Below are 18,091 nucleotides of genomic sequence, written 5' to 3'. Positions count from 1 at the left end.
GTCATCAAGAATAACAGATGCATGACATATTGGAATTGACTTTACAATGGTTGTCTTTAAAAAAAAATATATATATATTATTYTCCCCCTTTTCACTKYTGTCAGCCCTAAAACATTCCAGTCTGAGTAAAAAACGCTGGAAATTGCTCATTGAATGGAAAACCATATTTTAAAAACTTTTATTTAACTTTATTTAACTAGGCAAGTCAGTTAAGAACAAATTCTTATTTACAATGATGGCCTACCCCGGCCAAACCCAGACAATGCTGGGCCAATTGTGCGCCGCCCTATGGGACTCCCAATCACGGTCGGATGTGATACAGCCTGGATTTGAACCAGGGACTATAGTGATGCCCATATGAGCCTGATGTAATGTTTCATACATACAAGGAGCATTTATTTATTATAATTAATGGGAGACTTGCCACTTATGTTTTTATTTTGTTATTACCATGTTTTGTTAATGTTAACAGTGAAACAGCAACATGTACAAATTAGGTCTCCTTTGGGTGTATTAGAAAGACATGTTTTTTTTTTTTTTCCAGGCTCACCACTAAATGTCTATTTATGTTCAGTGAACTTCTGTAGYATTTTCTGGTCAGTGATCAAAGCTCAATTCTAGACAGTAATGAACTCCATTTGTTTACACCATATCTTTTCATATAGTCCMAAAAAACTTGGCCTCTAGACAGTTTTGCACCTGTTGTATAAAACAGTGTATGCTTATGAATACACCTCTGTGAGAACCACAGAACCCTTTTATACCTTTGAAAAGACATTCCAAATCACTTCTGCGTATTGGCATTAGTCTCACAACCAGCCTCATTTTCAAAAGCTTCTCATGCTGAAGTTGAGAGAGAGAGAAGGGTTTTTCAAGTGACCCAGTGTGTGCGCTGGTAAAATCCTTCACGCTGGCTACAATCTCTAGAATTAGACAAATTTAAGTTTAATCAGTTTTTTCTCGCCTCTGTTTTTATGTAAGGGTTCAGGAACCTGAGTGGAGATATCGCTGTGTGTGGAGGCTGATCTGTGGAGAGTTGAGAGTTTTATATAACAAAGCCAGAGTAATCCCAGGCTAATGAACTATGACCCTATWGCCCCTCATGAACACCTTTTTGAACGCTCTCAGAGTCGCCTCTTCACTGTTGACGTTGAGACTGGTGTTTTGCGGGTACTATTTAATGAAGCTGCCAGTTGAGGACTTGAGGCATCTGTTTCTCAAACTAGACACTAATGTACTTGTCCTCTTGCTCAGTTGTGCACCGGGGCCTCCCACTCTTTCTATTCTGGTTAGAGACAGTTTGCGCTGTTCTGTGACGGGAGTAGTACACATCGTTGTACGAGATCTTCAGTTTCTTGGCAATTTCTAGCATGGAATAGCCTTCATTTCTCAGAACAAGAATAGACTGACGAGTTTCAGAAGAAAGTTCTTTATTTCTGGCCATTTTGAACCTCTAATCAAACCCACAAATGCTGATGCTCCAGAGACTCAACTAGTCTAAAGAAGGCCAGTTTWATTGCTTATTTAATCAGGACAACAGTTTTCAGCTGTGCTAACATAATTTTAAAAGGGTTTTCTAATGATCAGTTAGCCTTTTAAAATGATAAACTTGGATTAGCTAACACAATGTGCCATTGGAACACAGGAGTGATGGTTGCTGATAATGGGTCTCTGTACGCCTATGTAGATATTCCATAAAGAATCAGCCATTTCCAGCTACAATAGTCATTTACAACATTAACAAGGTCTACACTGTATTTCTGATCAATTTGATGTGACCCAAAACTTTTGAATTGTAGTGTATATAGATTTTTATTTTTAGACCTTTTTTCTCCCCAATTTTGTGGTATCCAATTGGTTGTTATAGTCTTGTCCTATTGCTGCAACCCCCGTACGGACTCAGGAGAGGCGAAGGTCGAGAGCCATGTATCCTCCGAAACACGACCCAGCCAAGCCGCACTGCTTCTTGATACAATGCCCGCTTAACCCGGAAACCAGCTGCACCAATGTGTCGGAGGAAACACAGTACACCTGGCGACCGTGTCAGCGTGCATTTGCCTGGCCCGCCACAGTAGTCACTAGAGCGCAATGGGACAAGGAAATCTCGACCTGCCAAACCCTCTCTTAACCGGGACGACGCTGGGCCAATTGTGCGCCGCCTCATGGGTCTCCCAGTCATGGCCAGCTGTGACACAGCCTGGGATCRAACCCGTGTCTGTAGTGACGCCTCAAGCGCTGCAATGTAGTGCCTTAGACCTCTGCGCCACTCGGGAGGCCCCCGCGAATTGATTTTAACAAACAATTGGTCCCCCAAAAAATGTGTGTCCGTTGAATTTCTAAATCCCGACCTGGCCCTCGAGCCAAAATGTTTGCCCACCCCTGCCCTAGACATAAATAAACAAGCCGTGCATGACTAACTTTGGAATAGAATCAGATGACCGCAGCTAAAGTCCCGTTTTTATAAGATACATTTTTTTATATGCAGATGGGATGGCATGTCAGAACTTCATGGTGAGCATCCAAAGAAAACAGGGGATATGCAAGGCCATTGTTAACCATTAATGACATAACCTCTGAGCCATTGTGTCAGGTTGGAACATGACGGAGTCGTCATCATTTGTGCATTCCTTGTCGGGTCAGAGATTGGAGACTTATTCGTTTTCTCTGGGGGGTGGGGGGCAGTTAGCGGTGACGTTTATCATTTTCTTTTAACTGAGCTTCTCAACTCTATCAGGGTGGTGTCCACCATTTCCATCTGACGTCCCTGAGGATTCTTCCAACAAATACTCCAATAACCACATTACGTCTTTGTTTATTTCACCATGGCCTCGGTTTAAGCCATTGTCAATGTAACTTTTTATAGTTCTTATCTAACATTTCTGAAGTCACTTTATATAAAAAGATTGTGACAAAAGAGAATGGCATGGGGAGGGAGGCGCAGCCTTGCATGCTCTCTTTGTGATATCACTCATGACGTTTCCTTATGACCCCATCTGTCCTTCACACAAAAAAACGCCATAGGACCTTCTGGAAATGTTGTCCTAATTAGGCCAACATACTGTAAGCATAATGCAGGCGCACAATCTCATCTCTAAAAATCTATGTATAGAAAAAGTGCCTGTTATTTAGTGCGAGCTGCCCAGCCAGGCTTCGGGGAGCCTGGGAAGGCATTGTGCGCTAAGAGGTGTTTGAAGGCTCTATGTGTGGTTCTGTAATGACAAAAGGGACCAGGCGGTGAAATACCTTTTTCATGCGACTGACAAGCCGTTAAATAGACACAGGAAGAGGCGAAAGTTGAAAAGATAGCAGCGCCGAGAGAGGATCTCCGGGGGATCGCATCCAAACATGCATGACTCACTGGGGTTCCTTCCTGTTGGTCCTCCTACGCTACTCCCTCTCCTACATGCCATAGTGCTTAAGTGGGACATGGCCCCCTTTTTGCTTTACTGCTGTTTATTTTAAAAGAAGACCTGTAAAATATTACAGTACATGAGATGAGCAATGTACAGCGTGTAAGGTAGTAAAACCAATGAAGTTTGGCAACGCTCAAGTTTACACTACATTCCATCCCCCTAACCAAACACAATGGCCTGAGTGAATTCACTTAGGCTAACTCACCCACACATACAGTGGCTTTAGACATTGGTAGACATTTCCACTGCGTGCCAAACAGGCCTGTGAGACTAATAGAGGGTAAGTGAGAGATTATTTAATTGAAACTTCCTGGATGTCTGGTCCTGCAGGTCAAACAAACACCCCCATTCAGTCAACTGGTGTCAGACTTCATTTGTGAGTGAAGATAATAGGTGTTGGGCTTCAATCTTTAATCTTGTCACCCAGAATCAAATGTCATGCTGGCAGGCTTCTCGATATGCCACAAAAGACTACATAATCTTAAATGGTAGAGTCGCTATCAGTTTTTTGCAGTATAAAAGGAAGCCGCCACTCGTGCGATAAAGTCAAAGCATTCTTTCTCTGATCTGTCMGCACAGTGTGATGCCCATTGTTTAGATGATTGTGAAGCTACCCTAGGATCTACTTCCTATCCTCTAGGAGGTCAACTAGGAAACCTGGAAGCATTATCGTGACCCGGAAACGTTTTCATCTCCGTATCTCTCAGCAGCTCATTCATCTACACCGCTCTTTAAAACATGTCATCTTCAAAGCAAGATGTCATGTCACAGACAGCTCCTTAGCTTTTGATAGTGATACCCATTCTATCTCTATGGTGAAACCACTGTCCGTTCACTGTTCCCATTAGCTAACAGGGAGATTATGGCTATCAGTTCATGTTCAATGGAGACCTTTGACTACTAGGAAAGGGAAACGCGTCCCTGACCTGTGCTCTCCATCTCACTCACAGTGGGACTTCCGCTCCCAGCTGGTAAAGTATGATGAGCGGTCAGTGACTTCCTGACACACTAGGGCCAAGTAACAACCACAGCGCTTCACTGCTCTGTGCCAGAGTCCCCCTTCCCTCCCTTGCATACTGTACAGTACATATTTGGTGTACTGTCAAACCATCAGTCAGAGAAACCCCCAAAATGACTATGTTGCATTACGCAATGAGACACCGCACAGCAGTTRGGATACACAGGACGCATGACAGTATGGAAATAGCTCCTTAGAATTCCAGGAGGCTGAGGGAATGCAGGGTAGTCACGGTAACAGGCTGAGCACAGTAAAAATGACTTTTCTATTTACTTTGGTCACATAAGGCTGTCTCATTGACTGACCACTGAAAGGCCTGGGCTGTTAGACATTATTTAGGTTTACCATTCCAATGATCTATGTGCTGTCAAGCTAGAAGATAAACCCAGTAACTGTACACTCTATTATGAGTAACTGGAATCGCTGTCATTGGGTGTTTTTATATTGTTGACTATTCTTCTCATCCTTGCAACATGCCAGGGACACTGAAGGGGAAGGAAAGGGGATACCTAGTCAGTTGTGCAACTGAATACGTTCAACCGAAATGTGTGTTCCGCATTTAACCCAACCCCTCTGAATCAGAGAGGTGGGGGGAGCTGCCTCAATCGACGTTCACGTCGTCGGCGCCTGGGGAGCAGTTGTTGGGGGTTCACTGCCTTGCTCAAGGGCAGAACAGCAGATTTTTCCTCCTTGCCGGCATGGGGATTCGAACCAGCGACCTTTCGGTTACTGGCTCAACGCTCTTAATCGCCAGGCTACCTGCTATCTCCAACCAGTGTGTTATTGTACTGGTAATGCACTGTGCTCCTATGCATTTATTGGCATCTAGTTCTAGTAGGATTCCACTGGCAGTTTACAATGGGTCAGTACGTGTGTTTCCTCTTGCTTAACCAGCAGTCCTTCCCAGAAACAGTTAAGGAAGGTGAGTGGGAGGAGGGGGCTTAGCTAATCGGTGAAGGATGGTGGTTGGAYTGGAGACCAGTGATTCATGGGTAGGGAGGTTGGAGGGCCGTGGATTCACCGGATGTAGAGGTCACACTGCGTGGAGACAACCATATGTCCGAGGGAATTGTGGGAGCCTAAATATAGACATGATTTCACAGGAATACCCCTATTAGTTGCTGTTTTCCCTATACGCATACCATAACATGTCGTCACTATGATATCACACTGTATGACTTGAACGGTATTAATATCTGCCCACTACTATAATTACACTGAATGTGTTCACTACATTGTGTAGATAGATGATATTGTAGCTCTATGTATTGCATTTACAAGGACACATGGCTTACATGCCGCAACCCTAACACATGGACTTCATTTTTGCGGTAGCATTGAACCATTGTCAATGGTGATCTAAGCGGGTGTGGGGCTTACTGTGGCCTGTGAGKTATGGTGTATTGTCCTTTATCCATCAGCATGCTGTCATTGTGCTTGGCTCATCCTCTGCTCCTCCTCTGGTAGTGGYGAACCAGGCCAGACCATGGCCCGTTGGGTGTGTGTGGACTAGGTGAACCGCGGTGTTACCGGACAATCTGCTATGTGAGGTACCGCTGCTCATCCCAAATCCAGATTTACAGCACCACAGGAGACCCTGCACAAACGTTTATCCACATCATCATGGGAACATTGTGCTGTTTCACACTAATGTCCTCAAATTGATAGTGATGTTTGGGCAACTGAGGATAACTTGGCCATTTTAGAGAGAGAATATGTCATAGACCTTTAGAGTTTCGATAAACGTTTATTCTCACCATTACAATGGAACAGTGTTTTTGTCTTATTCCTTCAACTGGTCATAAAGTGGCTGTAAGTGTTGTATATATTTGGGGAATTGGTGGCTGTAAATTCAGTTTTAAAGCAAAGTATTAGACTTGGTTGTGTATAAAGGACAGCATACAAAGTGCAGATCGTGAGAAAGAAGCTTGAGATTGCTTTTGCCTAACCCAATAATGATAAATGTTGTCTTTAGAGACAGGGCGTATAGGCACACTGAGAAGACTCCCTCAATTTATTGCTTTACTGGACATGAAGCAATATACTCAAACCACACTCAAAACCCTCACACCACACTTGCAATTCCTTGTAGCGCCCCATTGTCCCTGAGTGACTCCCTGTCACTTTTCCTTATAYAGTATGCCCTATCCAGCCCATCCTGGGTAAAAAAGAGGTCAGGCCAGGCGAACCCTTACCACTCTTCTACTCAGATGTCGTTCTCTAGACAAACCGTTTCCTTTGCCATGCTAAACGGAGCCCTTTTCCAGGTGAGGAAGTGGAGCAGCCCTGGGCTATGAGGATGGAGCTGCCAGGCCAGGGTTTGGTCTGAGTGAGACATCAAAAGCGAGGCGGCCAGCTGCCCGGGACTCGTTCTACGGTAGAAGTTGGCTCTCCCTTCTGCCGGGTATAAATAGAGCCAGGGTGTGCCGCATCCAGCTGTTCCAAAATATATTTTTCCCCCCTTGATGTTCCCTTCCCTCTCTTTCTTCCTCTGTACTGGGGCCCTCATTGAAAGCAGTGGCTGTCCTGAGATTTGGGCTCTGGTTTTGTGTAGTCTGCAGAAGATTCCCCTCTTTTTCCAAAAGGAGCTGCCTGTTCCTTCTATTGTTTTCCTCAGGTGTGCGGTAGAGTAAGAGCCAACATCTACATGCATGCACTCCCTTGTGTATGATCACATGTACTTGGCAATAAATCTTGTGAAATACAGTATAGGTCAGAGGGTAGAGCTAATATTGCAAGAAATGACAATAACCTTTTGAGGGCTTATGTACAGTGTCTTTGGAAAGTATTCAGACCCCTTGACTTTTTCCACATTTTGTTACATTACAGCCTTATTCTAAAAGGGATTACATTTTTWWWAAATCCTCAGCAATCTATACACGCTACTCCATAATGACAACGCGAAAACAGATTTTTAGAAATAAAAAACACCTTATTTACCTAAGTATTCAGCCCCTTTGCTATGAGACTCAAAATTGGGCTCAGGTGCATCCTTTTCCATTGATCATTCTTGAGATGTTTCTACAACTTGATTGGAGTTCACCTGTGGTAAATTCGATTGACTGGACATGATTTGGAAAGGCACACACCTGTCTATATAAGGTCCCACCATTGACACTGCATGTCAGAGCAAAAACCAAGCCATGAGGTCGAAGGAATTGTCCGTAGAGCTCCGAGTCAAGGCACAGATCTGGGGAAGAGTAACAAAAATATTCTTTAGTATTAAAAGTCCCCAAGAAAACAGTGGCCTCCATCATTCTTATGTTGAAGAAGTTTGGAACCACCAAGACTCCTCCTAGAGCTGGCCGCCCGGCTAAACTGAGCAATCGGGGGAGAAGGGCTTTGGTCAGGGAGGTGACCAAAAACCTGATGGTCACTCTGACAAAGCTCTAGAATTCCTCTGGAAATGGCAGGACCTTCCAGAAGGACAACCATGTCTCCCAAGTGGCGGAGCGGTCTAAGGCACTGCATCGCAGTGCTAGAGGCGTCACTAAGACCCTGGTTCGATTCCAGGCTGTATCACAACTGGCCGTGATTGAGAGTCCCATTGGGCTTGAGCACATATGTCCCAGCGTCGTCCGGGTTACGGTTTAGCCGCGGTAGGCTGTCATTGTAAATAAGAATTTGTTCTTAACTGACTTGCCTAGTTAATTAAAATCTCTGCAGCACTCCTCCAATCAGGCCTTTTATGGTAGAGTGGCCAGACAGAAACCACTCCTCAGTAAAAGGCACATGACAGCCCGCTTGGAGACAATGAGAAACAAGATTCTCTGGTCTGATGAAACCAAGATTGAACTCTGCCCTGAATGCCAAGCGCTACGTCTGGAGGAAACCTGGCACCATCCCTACGGTGAAGCATGGTGGTGGCAGCATCATGCTGTGGGATGTTTTTCAGCAGCAGGGACTGGGAGACTAGTCAGAATCGAGGCAAAGATGAACAGAGCAAAGTACAGAGATCATTGATGAAATCCTGTTCCAGAGTCACAGGACCTCAGACTGGGGGCAAAGGTTCACCTTCCAACAGGACAACGAGCCTAAGCACACAGCCAAGACAATGCAGGAGTGGCTTCAGGGACAAGTCTCAATGAGAGCCTGGACTTGAAGCCGATCGAATATCCCTGGAGAGACCTGAAAATAGCTGTGCAGCGACGCTCCCCATCCAACCTGACAGAGCTTGAGAGGATCTGCATAGAAGAATGGGAGAAACTCCCCAAATACAGGTGTGCCAAGCTTGTAGCGTCATACCCAAGAAGAATCTATACTGTAATCGCTGCCAAAATGTTCTTCAACATGTTCTTCAACAAGTACTGAGTAAAGGGTCTGAATACTTACGTAAATGTGATATTTCTGTTTTTTGTATAAATTAGCAGAAATTTCAAAAACAGTTTTTGCTTTGTCGTTATGGGGTATTGTGTGTAGAWTTATCAGGGGAAAAAACGATTTTAATACATTTTAGAATAAGGCTGTAGCGTAACAAAATGTGGGAAAAAGTCAATGGGTCTGAATACTTTCTGAAGGCACTGTATATCCAATCATATTTTCATGCTTGTTCAAGTTCTAAATCTTGCCCCACGCTTCCTAAAGTGAGCATTAGCACGATTGGTAACAACAACGTCATCAGTTCAGGAGAGTACTCTAACCCTTCCCTTAGGCTTATCTCACACCACCTTAGGTGCTAATAACATGCAAGGCCCATTACAAGGTTATCAGGCTACATCATGCTTTCCCATTTAACTCTGAGTGGCGGACTGCTACGTTTGAGTGGCCACTCAGTGGTGGATTTCCCAACAGCCCTTCTCTTCCTGTTCAATAAATCTCCCGGGGCAACACCAATCTACTACATCAACTGTGTGTCCCGGGACTCCTGGCTGTGTCAGAACAACTCTCTCGTTTCCCTTCTAGCTGGAGGGATTCTTGACTCTATGGTCTGTACTTCCTCATCCGGACAGATGTTAATAGAGAAGGAAACCGTCACTTTCCAGAGGCCTATAGAACTCCACAGTATTAGCACCTGTTCTATGTTCCGGCCTTGTTTCATTTGCTTAGCCCACTTTATTTATTCTCTCCTTATTTGATCTTCCTTCTGATGTTAATCCATTGGGCCACTTTAGGGCTTTGGCTCTGGATATGGATTTGACTTTTACCGTGTATTAGTCCTAGAGGGAATGGTGCTTTTAAGGGCAGGGTGTGGGGGGTTCAAAACCATTTCCTTTGCTCCTCATTTAGGCCTTCACTATAACACACTTCCCAGTTCTCTTACGCGCCCCCTCAACTAAATGGTTTTGTTGTGTGACTGTAGAGTCCCTTAATTGATTAGTGTTTTGGAGGGACACTTGAGTATTTCAATTTGAGTATTTCAATTTGGCTGTCCTATCACATCTTAACCCTATTTGCAAAAGTGGATCATTTACTGTTACCAACTGTTTTAAGGCCTGCTTCTGACTTTCAATTAAACTTTCTAAACCCTCTCAGTGCAAATTGCCTGTTGAACCCAGTTTTAAATTGAGTAAACAAAGTTTGTAATACCAGTCGTCTGTTCTATCAGCAACCAGGACCTCGACCATCTGCTCCAAACTCCCGTTGCCAAATTGACTTTTGGAATGTTTATTTTTGCCCATCTCCTCATTAGCATATTGTATAAATGAAAAACCCATCAGAGCTGTGCAAAGACAAACGCCCAGCAATCTGTCATGTAATGTGTTTATGGGCTTGCATGAAATTGGGAAAGTCGTTCAAATTGTTCAACTTCTGGACAAAGCTCATAAAAKAACATTTTACTTTTACTTTCCAGAAACTTTTACTGCAATTTCTAAACATCATAAATCAATCGAAACATGAAAAATCAACAACTGCATCACAAGAAGAGGTATGAGTAATTACATAAACTGTCAAGTTGTGTACATGAAACTGATGGGAGGTATAATGAAACTGATGCGTAAACTGGTTATGCCAATTCCTCGTCCAAACTATCTGTTGAAGGCCTTTCGGGCAGAAACATGATGTTGTGAACTAGAACTCCAATAAAAGTGACATTTTCTATCAAACAATCTTTTYTCTATGTATGCCTCCTCTCAGAGGCCAATGACCAGAGGTTCACAGCTTTCCTGATCCCAGGATCGAGTGACTTTGCTGGRTGTAATTGCATACATTGCCTCCTTACTTCTGCAGACGCTTTTCCAAAGACCCAGTGTATCGTAGCCTAACCCTGGAAAATGGGAATGTGACATCTTTCCCTTTTTAGACAGAGAGGAATGCCCTGCAGCACTGATCGTTTTTGAAGGACTGGCGCTGCCAAAGGCTCTGTCTGTCCCATTTATGTTGGTTCTCACTTTTTTCAAATGTAGACGCCAGCTGAAATGTAGCTAGGTTAGTGATTTGATTAGCACTAATAGCCCTGCTGCATGACTCTTACTGAACCACCACAGCAAAGTTGGATTGAAATAGCAACTGTTTTGGTAGTGGTAGTATCTATTCTTCTACTTAGGCTATGCATTGGGGGGTATGACATAACCTACACGCATACCTGTGTTTACCTAAAATAGATGGCCTCTGAGTGAAGTAGTGGCCGTGTTCTGTTATTAAATCATATTGAATCATGACTTAGTTATGAGTCATATCCATATGCACAATATTTTCTCAACATTTGTCAGTGTATTCCTCAGAACACTGTGCAGATGTGCGAAGATGACTTTGAAATATCTCTGAACGGCCAGCCATTGCCTCAATTCGAAGTGCCACGGACATTGCATACTTCTAACTTCTTCCTTGCCTCTCTTCGAAACCCATGAACCATTCGCAGGTGCCTTGGCCAAAGTGTTCAGACTCTTCACCATCAAATACATCTCCATCACAAACTTGGTGTTCGGTATTCTCAGGAAACTTCCACTCTGGAAACTTCCATCCCTGAAAATGGGGATGGAAGTCTGTCTGTTTTCCAGACAGATGTTTCCCTCATGGAAACACACTCCGATCAGGATGGATCCCAATGGAAGCCAGATGACCCTGAATTCCATGACAATAATTATCATGCCCCATTAGCAGTCTAACGACTTACGATGTGATACACTGAGCATCCGATGTATAGTTTGCGGTGGCTCGTCAGTAGCACAAGGCTTACCATTACTGTAAATACAACTTAAACGGTGTGTCGTCTGGTCTCTCTCTTCTGGGAACAGTATGTCATACCAGTATCATGTTGGGAGTGGTGTGTTATGTCTACGACTTAATTCAGTTATTTTCTGGAAGTACAACTACAAAGGCCGTGGCACGTTTATCTTGTGTAGTGACTTGGCTATGATGAAGTGTAGTGGTTTGCTTACAAAGAAGTTCACAAAGTGTACATGTGGGTCTGAAGATGGCGACGATAGATGGTTGGCTCTAGGTTAAGAGTGTTTTCTTGATGCCCAAACTCTTGTGCGTTTACCACACCAAGCACAATCAAAGACCTCAGAGAAACCACTGAATAACCTGATGAACAAGATGATGTTCTGACAGTCTGGTTTGGAATATGTAGTTAACCATCCATTCACTCACCTGTTAAAATTTCTATGGAAAATATTAATCCTCAACTTCCAGGTTTGATATTGATTTTGTAAAAGTTTCATCAATCCACAGAACACTGTTTCAAGTTACTACAGCACATACATATATAGTACGGGAATAGTTGAGAGGTTTTGCCATGCTGATTTCAAAGGGGCAGATCAAATCCACTCAGGCCAGGTGTGTGATTACAGTCAGTTATTTGTGTGTTCTTTGTTCGTCTCTCAAGGCCAAGTTAATCTTTGAGCAGGGTTTTATGTGAACAGGCTGTCTTTGGTTTTGATGCYAGGAGATCTTTTTGAACAGCGGCCTGGGTCAGGGTCCCCCAGCTCTCCTCCTCTCCTCGTCTGCGTAAGTCTTTTCGCTGCTGTCCGCTTCCTTGATGTGGCAGCTTTGAATGGCTATCATAAAAATTAAGAGATCATACATATGCGGGGATGGATGCACCATGTGTTGCGTTGGATAATTGATGCGCCCCCTTAGAATGACTCTACCCCCTCGAATCAGAGCTTGATAAGTACCTATTTACAATGTACATCTAAGTACTTATCCATCTGGCCACTCTCCTAGCTAATGTTGTGGAGAATGTGTTTTGTTTGACCTTTCACCCGCTCTCTTAGATCGCCTTTTTGTCTAGCCGCTCATTGTTTTATTAATTGCCAACCAACATCTGAAGTTTTACGATAAATGTTTTACAGTACCACTGTTACATTGTACATTATATTAGACCCAGACCTCTACTTCACAAGGATCCTTGGGCAATTATAGTGGTCAAATAACTTTTTAGGTCCTGCCATTATAAATGTGGTGATTCACTAAGGATGGCTATTTGGGCACAAAAGTTACGTGACAATTAGCCTCGTCCAACATGATGACACCTGCAAAGGCGGGGTCGTTGGATGACTCATGTCCCCTCAGTTCAAAGTGCTGCCCTTTAGTTTGTGGGAAATTCCATGGGTCCAACAGACTGGTGCAACAAAAAAAAAATCAATGTTTTATCTATTTGTCTGCATGCCAACGACCCAACGTTCCACTGAGCTCAACTTTATAATTGAGTGAGGTGGGGGGATTTAAGAATGTGACAGAGGTGTTTGGAGGAAAGGGAAGTGTGATTCATGACAGCCTTCGGCCCTAAATGATCCACTTGTCTGACTTTCACACGCAAAAAAAATATATATGTGTATGTGTGTATATATATATATATATATATATATGACTGAGTGTTTTGGCCCGAAGGATGGGCTTCCCTGAAGTATGTGCCAGACCGGGTCGTCTGGTGCGTTACTGTAAATGACGGCAACCTCATGTTGTGAAACCAAACCTAGACTGGTGAAATCACTGGCCGTTTAATTAGATTTTGTGTGTGTGTTTTCTCAATTACTTGACCATACTGAACACATTGTTAATGGTTTTCGGGTGGGAACAGGAAAGGCAAGTACAGTAATTCATGCAGCTGTGAGAAAACAAAAGCTGAGACAAATCAAAATGTACACGTCTGAAAGCTCATAAGCACGTCTCAGTCTGAGATGGTTTTATGCCAGGTTTAGTGACCAGACTTATTTGATCTTCCTTCTGATGTTCCCTGCTGCCAGTGTAACCTCATTAGATAGGATGTGGTCTCTTCCCTACACCGTGTCTCCCGTCATTGCCACATTGATGGGAATGACTGGGAGATTTGCAGATTACACATCCAGACAGAGTTGGCGGCCACAAATCTGCCCGCCCAAAACCACCTCTGTCATTTTAGGACAAGCCCCCACAGGGAAACCACTGTCCTCAGTCATTCTCATACACATGTTATATCAGGTGTCTCCCTGCTACATAGCTCACATGTACCGAATACAAAATAACTCAGCTTGCGTCTGAGGCTTAGTGAATGTGCTTTTCTCTGGCATTGATGGAGATTTCCATTTAAAAAAATGGAAATACCTACCACAAAGGGAGCTACCTTCCATAAATGGCCAGGAACTGTTGATCGGTAGGTAGCTTATTCTTCAGAATTTAAATGATGAATTGAGAGGTACATTGAGGAGTCCACTTGTCTTTCTATGAGCCAAGAGTAGAGCGCTGTGAACAGTAACCAGACAACATCCAGACGGGGATCTTCTCTGTTCTGTTCAGTCCTGTCCACTGACAGCCAGATGAGGGGTGGATAAAACGATAGCAGCAGATGCCTTTGCCCTAGCAGATCTGTCAGGCCTGAGCTCACAGCTGTGTGCGTACTCTGGCTGTGTGCCCTCTGCTCTGACTGAAAATGTCTCCTCTGCTTATCTAAATGATTTCTCTCGGAGTGTGCCAGGAGGAGTGTGGTCTTATACCCAGGCCCACCTTATAACGCTGATGTTATATTGTACCGTAAGATTGCAATAACAATGTAAGTGATGTTACACACACACACCCCATTCGTGTTGTTCAGGTAATGTACTCAGAAGAATACTTCTTAGACAAATTAACTGTTTTTACCATACCACAACTTGATATGCCATATTATTAACACCACCATAACACTGTTAACTGACCAGGTTTCTCTAGTGTCTGCCTAGTGTAATATACAGTTGAAGTCGGAAGTTTACATACACTTAGGTTGGCGTCATTAACTTGTTTTTCAACCACTCCACTAATTTCTTGTTAACAAACTATAGTTTTGGCAAGTCGGTTAGGACATCTACTTTGTGCACGACACACGTCATTTTTCCAACAATTGTTTACAGACAGATTATTTCACTTATAATTCACTGTATCACAATTCCAGTGGGTCAGAAGTTTACATACACTAAGTTGACTGTGCCTTTAAAAAGGCCGGAAAATCCGGAAAATTCCAGAAAATGTCATGGCTTTAGAAGATTCTGATAGGCTAATTGACATCATTTGAGGCTAAAGGCGTGTGTGAGGAAGGAGGGCTACAAACCTGCCTCAGTTACACCAGCTCTGTCAGGAGGAATGGGCCAAAATTCACCCAACTTATTGTGGGAAGCTTGTGGATTTGCTACCTGAAAGGTTTGACCCAAGTTAAACAATTTAAAGGCAATGCTACCAAATACTAATGGAGTGTATGTAAACTTCTGACCTACTGGGAATGTGATGAAATAAAAGCTGAAATTAATCATTCACTGTATGTGAACTTCCGACTTCAACTGTACATTTGTCGGAATGCATGTAACTTATGTGATGGCTTTGATACAGTCTAATCTAACTAAAGGGGGCTGTTACATAGAGAACGATGACGCAAACTCTCCAGTGAGTCTATATCATTGCTGTGTGCCATTTCAAACAATAGGAGATTTAGAAATTGGTTTCAAACTGGATAAGCCCTCTCTTTAAATTACATTTCCATCTAACAATGGTATCAAGGGATCTATCAGTGGCAAGAATGTGTTTTAATGAACACGTTTGAAGTCGTCCGTTGACGTTTCATCCTCCTCTCACATTGCACACCATGCTATGAGAAAGCCCATGACGCCTGCGGTGGGGCTGGGTTGTCTAAACCCATCCCAAGAAGCTGTGGCTTTGGTCTCGCTCTTTCTCGTTTCCCAGAACGTCTCTTTTGTGTAATAAACCAACATTTTTCAGAAAATACCTCATGCTTCCTTAAATTGGGAGGCTTTAAGTTCAATGTGGTACTTCGATAATGGTCTTTGAGAAGTCTTTCACTTTAAATTAGGTTTTGATTCTATACCATACGTCAGGTCTGAGCTATGCCTCGCAATTAAGTTTAGGGAGGAACTTGTGTTTGGCTTTTAGTAGTCAGTCACTCACATGGACAGCGCAGTCCAATCATAGCCAAGTCATAGTCTTGGAGCCCTTGTCAATCAAATTAGGTATAGCTAGATACTGGTTATAATTATTTGGACCTCAGTGTAGCTCTAAAACGCTTTCCCTGCTTCACAGTCCTAACACGCTACCCATTTACGATATCAAAGTTGCTCTTCAGAGAAACCCTTCATCCACTTAGTTGGTATTAGGATTAATGCATACTGCATGTTCTCTCCTCTGCCAGTGGTTTTTCAGACTGTGGTAACACTCTACTTGGTCTTCTTTCCCAGGTGACAACACCAACGTTCCCGGTGGTGGTCAAGATGGGCCATGCCCACGCTGGCATTGGCAAGGTAAGCTTCCCTGCGACGTTGATTCGCACGCGCACACCACCACAACTAAGGTCTGGGCACTCCCTGGCTGCTCATCTCTCCACCTCACCATTGCATGTCTGGTCTTGATTTGTTTGTGTTTGTTATGCTAACCTATCACATACTGTACAGTTAGGAGTTGAGCTGTACATAACAGAYCAGGCTCCTTCTCTCTTCTCAGTGTATCTCTGAGCGTGATGATGGCATGACATCCCTTCCATAAGCAGACTATCAGTCTTGGAGAGGAGGTGGAGAAGGGTGTGATGCTGCAACCCATGATTTCACAGTGTGTCTGATAGGAAGGGACTTTGGGGGCTTTTCCAGGGGGTTTACATGTTCATAAGGAGTTAGGGAGGAGATGTGGGAATGACATGGGCATCGGCAAGCTGATCAGCGTCAGGATCTGAAGACCTCTCTTCTAGTTACCTCATAAATGCCTGGATATGCTACTGTAAGTGTTAGTCTGCAGCAGTGCAAAGCAGCAGTGCAAAAATTAGACAAAGATTGAACATGCATATATCCTCATTTATCCTTATATCCTATTCCTCTTCTTTGTTTCACCATGTTGTTCTACAGTCCATGTTTGATCAAATTCCGTCCTCCATTGAATACAACATTTTAAACTCTGGAGAGAAGCCGTCTCATGCCTCATAAACCCAAGATCATTTTTCTGATAAGACCATTGTAAATAACAACAAGGATTAAAACAAGCATGTGACTGTTCGCCTCAGTGCACCCAGGCACCGGGCAGGCAGCATAACAATTAGCTAAGTGGGTCATTAGCAAGTGGCACCACCACAGGGTGTGCGCAAACACACAAGGAAGCAAGAAACACACACACTATATATATATACATACATATACATACACACACACACACAGTTGAAGTCAGAAGTTTACATACACTTAGGTTGGAGTCATTTTCAACCACTCCACAAATGTCTTGTTAACAAACTATAGTTTTGGCAAGTCGGTTAGGATATCTACTCTGTGCATGACACGTAGATTTTCCAACAATTGTTTACAGACAGATTATTTCACTTATAATTCACTGTATCACAATTCCAGTGGGTCAGAAGTTTACATACACTAAGTTGACTGAGCCTTTAACAGCTTGGGAAATTCCAGTAAATTACGTCATGGCTTTAGAAGCTTTTGATAGGCTAATTTACATCATTTGAGTCAATTGGAGGTGTACCTGTGGATGTATTTCAAGGCCTACCTTCAAAATCAGTGTCTCTTTGCTTGACATCATAGGAAAATCAAAAGAAATCAGCCTAGACCTCTGAAAAAAATTGTAGACCTCCACAAGCCTAGTTCATCCTTGAGAGTAATTTCCAAACGCCTGAAGGTACCACGTTCATCTGTACAAACAATAGTACGCAAGTATAAACACCATGGGACCACGCAGCCGTCAAGCCAGACTACGGTTTGCAACTGCACATGGGGACAACGATCGTACTTTTTGGAGAAATTTCCTCTGGTCTGATGAAACAAAAATAGAACTGTTTGGCCATAATTACCATCGTTATGTTTAGAGGAAAAAGGGGGATGCTTGCAAGCCGAAGAACACCATCTCAACCGTGAAACATGGAGGTGGCAGCATCATGTTGTGGGGGTGCTTTGCTGCAGGAGGGACTGTTGCACTTCACAAAATAGATGACATCATGTGGAAGGAAAATTATGTGGATATATTGAAGCAACATCAAGACATCAGTCAGGAAGTTAAAGCTTGGTCGCAAAGGGGTCTTCCAAATGTACAATGACCCCAAGCATACTTCCAAAGTTGTGGCAAAATGGCTTAAGGACAACAAAGTCAAGGTATTGGAGTGGCCATCACAAAGCCCTGACCTCAATACTATAGAAGATTTGTGGGCAGAACTGAAAAAGTGTGTGCGAGCAAGGAGGCTTACAAACCTGACTCAGTTACACCAGCTCTGTCGGGAGGAATGCGCCAAAATTCACACAACTGCTTCTGGAAGGCTACCCGAAGCGT

At 43.4% G+C, this 18,091-nt stretch overlaps 1 protein-coding gene across 1 annotated transcript in view; it reads left to right on the top strand.

Annotated features, from left to right (window-relative positions):
- The window catches only part of LOC111950806 (synapsin-3), a 123,337-nt gene that overhangs the window by 74,107 nt on the left and 31,139 nt on the right, over positions 1-18,091 (top strand). Inside the window, exon 7 of the mRNA XM_023968710.2 lies at positions 16,015-16,077. Within this exon, the coding sequence (XP_023824478.1) occupies positions 16,015-16,077 (63 nt within the window). The remainder of the gene's footprint in view (positions 1-16,014; positions 16,078-18,091) is intronic.

Source organism: Salvelinus sp. IW2-2015, linkage group LG3 (assembly GCF_002910315.2).
Source record: "Salvelinus sp. IW2-2015 linkage group LG3, ASM291031v2, whole genome shotgun sequence".
In the NCBI taxonomy this organism is placed as follows: Eukaryota; Metazoa; Chordata; class Actinopteri; order Salmoniformes; family Salmonidae; genus Salvelinus; species Salvelinus sp. IW2-2015.
Note: the sequence above shows the minus strand (reverse complement) of the source record. Positions and strands in the feature narration are given on the sequence as shown.